Source organism: Vipera ursinii, assembly GCF_947247035.1.
Source record: "Vipera ursinii genome assembly, chromosome: 2".
Lineage (NCBI taxonomy): Eukaryota > Metazoa > Chordata > Lepidosauria > Squamata > Viperidae > Vipera > Vipera ursinii.
The window spans coordinates 172,366,834-172,377,351 of record NC_139513.1 but is presented as its reverse complement, the minus strand read 5'-3'; the positions used below and the strand labels follow the sequence as shown (position 1 = coordinate 172,377,351).

Here is a 10,518-nt window from a genome sequence, read left to right as displayed (position 1 = left end):
GGAAGGTGGATCTTAAAAACAAGGCTGCGATTTCAAGGCTTACGGCCCAGGGCGCTGCAGCCGGGAGAGATGAGTGAACTTCGGGATCTAACTAAGGCTGAAGCGCTTAGCCTCGGGCCACCCGACTGGAAGCAGGCTTGTCATGCCCTTTTATATGCGCCCAACCCTGGCCGGCTTTTTGGCAAGATCCCGTTGCGTTTCGCAGTGTTGGTGAGAATTTATTTTATTTTATTTTATTTTATTTTATTTTATTATTTTATTTTATTTTATTTTATTTTATTTTATTTTATTTTATTTTATTTTATTATTTTATTTTATTTTATTTTTATTTTTATTTTTATTTATTTATTTATTTATTTATTTATTTATTTATTTATTTATTTATTTATTTTAATCCCATTTATATCTCGCCCTTCTCCGAAGACTCAGGGCGGCTTACAATTTAAGCACAAACCAATGTGCTTAAGCAATAGCCTTCATTCTATGTATATGCCTGCTTATTAGGGCATATATATTATATTATTTTAGCCAAAGTTGTGGGGGGGACCTCCTGAAGTAGGGAAAGAAAAAGGGGAGAACATATTACGTTTAAAACTTTAGGAATCGATGCTTATCTCTAATGGACTTATTTGTTCCAGGCGTAGATCTTTTTTTTAAAAAAAAAAAATCAGTACTTGGTAAATTAGTGATAAAATCTGTTCCAGGTATGTGAATGCTTTGAAGACGGATGCTTGATCTGAATACGTTGTGAGAAAATATAGAAAATCTGGGATGGGATGGACATTTTTTTACTAGGATCTGTCACACACCTGGCATCGACTGTTGGGTTGCTAACAGATCTGGTTTGCAGGAATCCTAATGATTACAAGATGGCAGCAACCAGTTGAGATTTTCTACATTTCTTTGTTTCTATCTAGTGGTTCTGATTTTTGTAGCTATAATACTGAGAAGCAGCTGGGTGGGATGACATCTTTACAAACACTGAGCCTGTGTCTTACCATGTCCAGCCCTGCCTAGTCTATTAAGTTATATTAATTAGCATTTATATTGTCTTTTCCAAAGTTTGGAACAATGTTTCACAGACATTGCTTGGCTTTAATAATCTCAAGAGTAAGGTAAAGTGAGGATACTTCCATGTTGCTGAGAGGAGGCAGATATGCAAAGGGTTAGAACCCCAGAGCCAGATGGACCTCCCAGAGTTTTCTGAATTGTGTGTTATACTTTAATGTGATTGAAAGTGAACATTGTCAAATATAGGGAATGTATGTTTTCATTCTGTAATTTATTTGTTATTTTTCAGTAAAATTAAGTTCACTTCGGTTTTATCTTAATTTTGCCCAGTTCTTGGAGTAGTCACCAGTACCTTTTTCAGTGGTCAAACATTTGCTTGGCCAGAAAAAGGTTGAACACTCCTGACCAAGGAAGTTACTGGCAAAAGTGGTGTTGTACTGTAAGACCTCTGGCATAGCCTATTCCATACTCAGCTTAATTTTTAGTTCAGGAAGAGTAGTGCAGTGTAGCATTTGGGGTTATGGAAAGAGGAGAACTATATTAGACCATGGTAGTCAAAACTCAGAAGTCTGGTAGCACCTTTTCAAACAGATATTTTATTTTAAAAAACAGGAATAACACTGCAGAAGTGTGGACTTCTGGACCTTTTGGGCATGTTTGTTGTAGAATATTATCTTTTGTAAAGAGCTCACAATATTTGTACGTACTGTTATGGGAAGACACTTCAATAGTTCCAAAATCCTTAGAAATGTTTTGGAGATATTCTAATTCAGCTTCAGAAATTGTGTGTGTGTGTGTGTGTGTGTGTGTGTGTGTACGCATAAATGTATCTAATGCCAGTGACTGTATTTTTGATATAAGCATTTGGCTAGATCTGGTCACATCTGAATCTAGTATTCTGAAAATGTGGCTCTGGTGTTGTGATCTGAAGTTGGGGATGCAACCATGTTTTTACCCAGGAAAAGGATGCAGAAGGTGTCTCTGGATAGAGAAGGGGTGAACAAATATGTCTGATAGTGCTTATTTCGAAGCCTCCCCACCCACAAGTAAGGAGGCTCTGTATTGATTGTGTGTTGAAACTGTCAGTCAAAACAAGGCAATGCAGGCTGCTTCCTCCACCTCCATATATTTTGGAGGGGGAAATTGAAGGAGGGAATTTTGAAAGGTGGGGACAGAAGAATGGTCCTGCAAGTTCCAGTCTTAGTAGGAGGAGGATAAAGAGAAGATGATTTATAAGCCACCTGTCTTGCAACACTTGTGTTTGGGAGCTTATAGATATGTTGTAATAGTGTAAACCTGTTTATAACCTTAAATAGACAAGTTATTTAATATAAGTTAATTCAATTCTTTATTTAAATTTTAACAAATCAATTGCCCTGCTCTGTCTCCTCCACATTCTGCCTCACTTCTTCAGAAATGCAACAAAAGAAATAGATGAGGAAAAACAAAAGTATTCCTAAACCAGGAAAGTATTTAATGGTGGCAACGACAAATGGATCCTATCATTTAGAGCAGGCATTCTCACCCTGCATCCCTTTGAGAATTTGATGAAATCTATGAACCCCATCTCAGAAAAATGTATTTAAAAGAGTTAAATTTATTCAGAGATCAAGGAAAATAAAATTGGATTTCTTTTTTATTAAAGTTCAAAAAGTCCCAGAAATCACAAGGTCTTATAGCTCCCTCAGATGTAGGGGGATTTCATCTTATAAGATTACAAGATAGTGAAAAGGGTAGACTAGAGCTAAACCAAAGGGATTCCCACAGCTGTAGATTCAGGGTAATTGCATAGAATATATGAACTCTCAGTCTGAATCTCTTTTTTTCTCTTCCAGATGCAGATGAGGTTTGATGGTCGGCTGGGATTTCCAGGCGGGTTTGTGGATCCCCGGGATATTTCCTTGGAAGAGGGACTAAATCGAGAACTGTGTGAAGAGTTGGGTCCTGGGGCTGCCTCCCTCCACCTGGCTGAGAAGGACTACTTGAGCTCCCATGCTTCTGAGCAGCCACAGAGAGTGGTGATGCATTTCTATGCCAAACAGCTTAGCTTGGAAGAGCTCCGAGTAGTAGAGGAAGGGGCTATTCAGGCAAAAGACCATGGATTTGAGGTGCGTAAGGGACAAGGCAGGGGCAGCGGAAAATTTGAGATGTTGGGAGCCAGTGTAAAAACAATTGCTCCCAGACATTGGTGCATTTTCTCTGGGCAAAGTTGGTAAATTGTCCTATTTTTCTTGGCTTTAATAATAATCTCACCTTAGGGGGTTTTTTTACACAGTATTTTGATGATTCTAATCTGGTCTGTGTAGGAAGCTGGAGAGTATTCTGTAAGCCCACTCTGAACCTTTGCTAAGATTTTATCAAGTCCTTGTTCAAATGCCTGTGAACATCTTTTGGTAGGTGTTAACAGCTAAAACATTTAGAATAAAAAATGAAGTGGAAATTGAGCATCAGTATTAGACACCCAGCATTTGTAGCTTTGTGGTAAACCCACACATTGTGAAGTTGTGTGTGCCTTGAGTGAGGTGGTGACAGCAGAAAGAGGACAAGCTTCCCTAGGAGTTTATTTTAACCTGATTTTCTATCCTCTAACGGTTTAGGTGATGGGTCTCATCCGTGTTCCCCTCTATATTCTGCGTGACGGTGTTGGGGGCCTCCCAATGTTCCTCAGCAATACTTTTATTGGCAATGCCCGGGAGCAGCTCATTCATGCCTTGGATACTCTCCAACTCATGCCAGCGGAACAACTTCAAAAGGCTATCAGGACCGCTCAAAAGAGACATTGAGCCTCGTTGACTCTGGCTGCTGTCTTTTCATTCTGATGGATTTTGGGATGTAATCCCGAAAGAATTTTAGACTTTAGGAACAGGCAGCTTGCAAAGAGAAGAAACGTAGATACGGTCGTCGCTCCAGTTTTCTACCCAGCCATTGTGCTGGTGCTGCTGAATAGCTTGGTGCAAAGGTTGGGAGCCTGAATGTGGAATCCAGTGATCAGGTTGTTGTATATTTAAAGTACGTTGATTGTGTTTCTCTTGCCTAGACGTAGGTAACAAGAAAGACTTTGACTACCGTATTTTCCGGCGTATAAGACGACTGGGCGTATAAGACGACCCCCTACATTTCCTGTTAAATTATAGGGTTTGGGCTATACTCGCCGTATAAGACTACCCCTCTTCCAATGCACACTAAATAAAAATTTAAAAACATCAGATTTGATTTTAATATGGTAATTTTAATTCAAATGCTTATGACATGCAGGTGCTTAGTAGGAAAACTGTCAGTTATAAACATAAGGCTGTTTGTCATCAAACATGTAAACATAAAACAGTGCAAGTGGATTAAATAATAATAATAATAATAATAATAATAATAATAATAATATGTTGGAGGGGACCTTGGAGGTCATCTAGTCCAACCCCCTTCTAAGGCAGGAAATCCTATAAACCCTGTAAAAAATCACAGACTGCAGCTTCTTCTCCAATTGGTCCTGCTTTCCCTGCGCAGACTAAATGGGAGATCCGCTCCAGGTTTTCCAGCCAGCCCTGTCCCTAAATTTTCAGCACCCGGCGTATAAGACGACCCCTGACTTTTGAGAAGATTTTCATGGGTTAAAAAGTAGTCTTATACGCCAGAAAATACAGTACTCTTATCTTCACGGAATGTGTTTGTGATCCGCCTTCCTACATCCTGCTTGTAGGTGCAAGATTTCTTCCAATCAAACAACACCCTTGCAAAAATGGCTCTCACCTACCTGATCTTCTGTTTTCCAACATTTACTTTAAATGTATATTGTTATTGAGAGCATTCTGAACTTCATGGAAGTTGCATTTACCTTCTCTGCAAAAGTCAACTGCATATATCTGTTGATTGATCGTTACTTCATCATTTCATTGTCAGATTTCCTTTATTTTTTGATCAGTGCTTAAAACAATGGTTATAACACTTTTGTATGACTCTTGACATACACTTTTTTATTAGCTCATAAGGAAATGGCAAGTCACTACTGGAAACGGGTTTTCTGTCTCACTCCCCTTCTCTCTTCCAATTCTAGGGATATAGTATAGGTGTGGAAATTAGGAAAAGTAGATGTGTGCTGTCATCCAAATTATTGTACTGCCTATATTGTTATACAGGTAGCCCTTGAATTACGACCACAATTGAACCCAAAATTTCCATTGCTAGGCAAAAGAGTTAAGTGAATTTTGCCCCATTTTGCAATCTTTCTTGCCACGGTTAAATGAATCATTTCAGTTGTTAAGTTAGTAACACGGCTGTTAAGAGAATCTGGCTTTGCTTGTCAAAAGGTTGCAAAAGGTGATCAAATGACCCTGGGACACTGCAACCATCATAAATACATGCCAGTGGTGAAGTGTCTGAATTTTGATCATGGGGATGCTGCAATGATCGTAAGTGAAAAGTTTTCATAAGTCACTTTTTTCAGTGCCATTGTTACTTTGGTCACTAAATGAATGGCAATAAATTGAGAACTGTCTGTATCCAGATTAGGAATGCAACTTATTGCTTGGAAACCACGATACTGTGCAGATTTCAAGACAAATGCATGAATGAGTGGGGGAGGGCGGTTTGGTCATTCTGCTGAGCAGCATTCCATTAAGGAGCAGAATGGCAAAGGAACCTGTGAAGTGGGAGTGATGTTTATACCCTGCAAGTACCATCTAATGCAGGGGTGTCAAACTCAATTTCATTGTGGGCCGCATCAGCATTGTGGTTGCCCTCAGTGGGCCGGGTGGGTGTGGCCAGGGTAGGCGTGGCCTACTGGGTGGGCGTGGCTAGAGTGCGTATGGCCTACTGGGTGGGCATGGCCAGCTCTACATCGTTGGCATCAAGGGTGCCTATGGGGGCCTGGGCAGGAGTGGGACAGATCTGAGGGTCTCTGGCAGAAGGAGGGTCTCTGGGCCAGGGCCAAGGCAGCAGGGGCCGTTCCCTCACTGTTTCCAGGATGGCTTCGCGGGCCACATGAAACCACTTCGCGGTCCGGATCCGGCCCCCGGGCCTTGTGTTTGACATGTCTGATCTAATGGTTGGAACATGGACACCTGTTGCTTGGCTTTCAAAGTATTCTTTAGACTAGAGGTCCTACTTCACACAGACTAGTATGAGATGCTTTGGGGTCAAACTGGGCTAGAGAGCTGAGGTGCTGTGGTGGTTAAAGCATTGGACTAGGAGCAAAGATAACCAGTTTCAGCCACTGGTGGTTTAGGGCCAGTTGCTCTCTCCCAGCTTGACCTACTTCACAAGATGGTTGGGAAAGCTGAGAATAGAGTGCTTTTAATGTCACCAAAATACAGAATGAAAGATGGGACACAAGTCAAATAAATACAATTCAGAATGACTAAATCTTAAAAGAACAAAAGGCAGTGGATAAAACAGAATATGGAGATGGTTGAAGCAATGATAATTTGCAGATATGGTGAGGTATAGTGAATGGTTTCAGCAGACATCAGATATAACTATCTCCTCTTAACTCACGCTTTTAATTTCTTTTGCTTACCATTTCTTAGTTCTTTTCTATTCTTTGTGTATTATTACTGAACCCCAACAGGGAATAGTGTGATGCACAGTTATGCATGTATTTGGAGAAATCTTCAGACCAGGATAGGAGTATATGAGAGAAGATATTCTGTTGTTCAGAGGCCAGCACTTTTATCTGAGTGGAAAGAGTAAATGAAACAGAATTATTAATACTGAATGTTAGTACAGTATTGCATAGACGCTGTGACTTCTTTACAATTTATACAAGATTTTTTTTTAAAAAAAAACCATAGGCTGGACAGCTTCAAAAAGTCTCATTCTCTTTGCAGTCATGTACATGTAATGAGTGTCTGTATAAATTAAATAAATGAATAAATCTTCAACTACCCCAGACTTGCAGACACAATCTTGATGATGAATCTGGGTTTCTCTGTTGCAGCACGCAGGCTGCACCTCCAGTAGTCATGAAGTGGCTCTTTTCTACAATGGCTTCTGTCCTGTGCAAGCATGTCATAGTAGATCATGCCATTAACCCATCTAACCCAGCGTTCTGTGCTACATGGTGGCCAGCTGGAGGCACTTGAGAGGCTCACAAGCTTGAACTGGAGAGTGAAAGTCCCTTCCATTGTTGATTCCAACAACTAGTGTTGATGGAGGATGGCTATGATTTAGGATTTGATAAACAAACTTCAATATTAGTAATTGATCCTCCGTGAACCTGTCCCCTTTTAGAACCATCCAAACTGACTGTCATTACCAAGAGCCTTGGTGGAGCAGTGGGCTAATGCCTCCTCAAGTAACACCAGCTGCCTGCAATTAGTGCAGGTTCGCATCCCCACCAGGCTCAAGGTTGACTCAGCCTTCCATCCTTCCGAGGTAGGTAAAATGAGGACCCAGATTGTTGGGGGCAATTAAGCTGACTTTGTAAAAATGCCGCTGTGTGTGTGTGTGTGTGTGTGTGTAAGCCCTTATAAGCAGGCATATACATAGAATGAAGGCTACTGCTAAGTTTGTAAGCCGCCCTGAGTCTTCGGAGAAGGGCGGGATATAAATGGAATTAAAAAACCCCTGACACCAGTGAATTCACTGGTTTCCCTGTGTAATAAACCTTCAGCCAGTCTTCAACCTGTCTGCTTCTAGTTTCAGTGGATGACCTGACATTGTCAGAGAAGGGGGGGGGGGAACCTACTTCCTCCCCATATTATGCGTGATGATGCATGATTTTTTTTTGTCCTTTCTGTTTAACCTCCTTCATTCCAAGTTTTTCTTGAAGAGGAACTGCTCTAGCTTTCTAATCACAACCTCTGTAATGTCATTTTTAAAGTGGGATAATCCAAAGTATCCATGTTATCCCCAAATATGGTTTCACCCTAGAGCACAGGTCTGCAACCCGTGGCTCCGGAGCCGCATGCGGCTCTTTCGGCCATCTCCTGCGGCTCCCGGTCTTCTGCCATGTGCAGTCAAAAAAAAAAAGTGGGACTAAAAAAGTTCAACCAATCAATTCAAATATGCAGGGTAGGTGCATATCTCGTCTTGGCTCCACTCTTCAGTCAAACCCTGTTCTGCACTTGTGCGCATGTACGCACATGCACACATATTTTTTGCGGCTCCCAGTTTTTCCTTTTGTGAGGGAACCGGTTCCGAGTGGCTCTTTCACTGTTTCAGGTTGCTGACCCCTGCCCTAGAGCTACATCACAGAATTGTTATATCAGTAGTTCTAATTAATGCTGATTATTGCAGGCATAGAATTAGCCATTTTAGCAACTACCGATTAGAATGGCATTGAGCAGCACACTGTGATGCCAAAGTCCCTTCTTTTTCATCTCCTGCTTAGATCTCATCTCAGGGAATACCGTAAGTGAAGTTTGGAATGTTGGCATCCAAGTGCCTCACTTTAAAATTATTTCATCATTCCTTTTTACAAAGGAGTCCCTTTTAAAAATATATTTTTCTTACATTTTGCTTCCGAGCGACTTGTCCCTGGTTGGTATTTGTAACGGATAACTTATTTCATCATTTTGTTTTATAATATTTGTTAAGATATGAGACTGAAATAAATATATAAGTATTTTATAATAAACATATCACTCCTAGACAGTTTGTGGACTAGCAAAACACTATGTAATAATCAAAGCTAAGCCTTGGGGAATCATCCTTTGAATGTTAATTTACATCTGTCTTCCATTTGAAATAGCCACTAGGCAAAATTTTACCAGATGCTTAAGTGGATAATTTATGTCGAAAATAGAGTTGCTGCCTGCATGCTTTGATTCTGGACCCACAACGTCTATAGCAGACATGTCAAACACAAGGCCCGGGGGCCGGATCCGGCCCGCGAAGTGGTTTCGTGTGGCCCGCAAAGCCATCCTGGCAACAGTGAGGGAACGGCCCCCACTGCCCTGGCCCTGGCCCAGAGACCCTCCTTCTGCCAGAGACCCTCAGATCTGTCCCACTCCTGCCCAGGCCACCATAGGTACCCTTGATGCGAATGATGTAGAGCTGGCCACGCCCACCCAGTAGGCCATACGCACTCTAGCCACGCCCACCCAGCAGGCCACGCCCACCCAGGCCACACCCCCCCCCCCAGGGCAACCACAATGCTGATGTGGCCCTCAATAAAATTGAGTTTGACACCCCTGGTCTATAGCAACAAAACTCTGCTATTCCCGAAAATGAACAACAGTCCTGACTGGTGTATTACTGAAAGGGGTCAGTTATTAAAACTCATTTTTTAATGAAATGGGTTCTTTTTGACCTGGTTACACTAGTTTTTATTCTGCTTTCCAGCTGGGGGTGGGTGGGTAGGCAGGTGGAACTAGCAGCTAATGATGGTTTTAAGTGCATGTCCCTGGTGTTTTGTTCAGTGACTGCATTTCACTTTCAAAATGTTTAATGCAACTTGTGTTGCAAGAACCAGTATGTGCAAATGCTGCCAGATTTCAGTAGGTAGTTTTTTTTTAACATTGTGTATTCTAGAAACATTTTTCAGAAATAAAAGATTAGTATTTGAAGAGTTCCATTTGATATTTATCAAATTTACACAATCACCCATAATTACTAAAAACAATAAAAATATAAAACAAAACTAAAAAAGGAATATTAGGCAAAGGGATATTAATACTAACGTAGCTATTTAATAACTTTTGCAATCTAAACTTCCTCTGGATGCTTATAGCAGTGACTAAAATCCCCCCACGCACACACTTTTAACCCACTGCAATCTTGTGAGGTAAGTTAACTGTGAAATGACAGCTTTTTGATTAAGTGGGGATTTGACCCTGTATCTCCCCTATCCAGATTAATGCACACATCTCAAAATATGTGTGCATTAATCACAATTGCAATAAGAACATTGATGTGAAAAGGAAGAAAAGTTGTTTCCAACCTCGTTTCTCTGTAGTTCTCCCAAATTTCCAGTCCATAGGGGGAAAAAACTTGATTGGCCCTGGACAAAAATAAACCTGGTTATTTAGTAATAAACATTTAAGTATTTTGCAATTCTGGATGAAATATCGTAGCAAGAAGTCTGTAAATGAGTCAGGAAAGGTACTTGTGACCCCCCTGATGAAGCGAGTTACTGTACAACTCACTGCATTCCACGTGCCACCTAGAGTCTACACCAGGGGTAGGCAACCTCGGCTCTTTTATGACTCATGGACTTCAACTCCCAGAATTCCTAAGTCAGCTATGCTGATTCAGGAATTCTGGGAGTTGAAGTCCATGAGTTATAAAAGAGCCGAGGTTGCCTACCCCTGGTCTAGATTGTTGGGTATTCAGCAGTGTTGAGCAGTGTTTCATTCCCATGCAGGCTGGAGAATTCCGGGAACTGAAGTCCCCACATCTTAAAAGTTGCCAAAGTTGAGAAACACTGATCTGGAGAGCCATGGTTCCTCTGGTATACCGCAGTAGCTCTGCCTTCATCCTTTGTGATCAGGGTTCAAAGAAAGCTTCCACCCACTCTATTTGGAGCTTCAAGTGCCACTTTTTTTTTTGAAGAAAGTCCTTACTCGTGTCACG

At 41.1% G+C, this 10,518-nt stretch overlaps 1 protein-coding gene across 1 annotated transcript; it reads left to right on the top strand.

Moving 5' to 3' along the window:
- NUDT16 (nudix hydrolase 16) lies at positions 1–4,083 on the top strand. Its single transcript, XM_083351591.1, has 3 exons — positions 1–210; positions 2,847–3,119; positions 3,609–4,083. Exons 1-3 carry the CDS (start codon positions 70–72, stop codon positions 3,792–3,794), a joined length of 600 nt encoding a protein of 199 aa, XP_083207717.1. The 5' UTR covers positions 1–69; the 3' UTR covers positions 3,795–4,083.
- Positions 4,084–10,518: the final 6,435 nt, after the last annotated feature.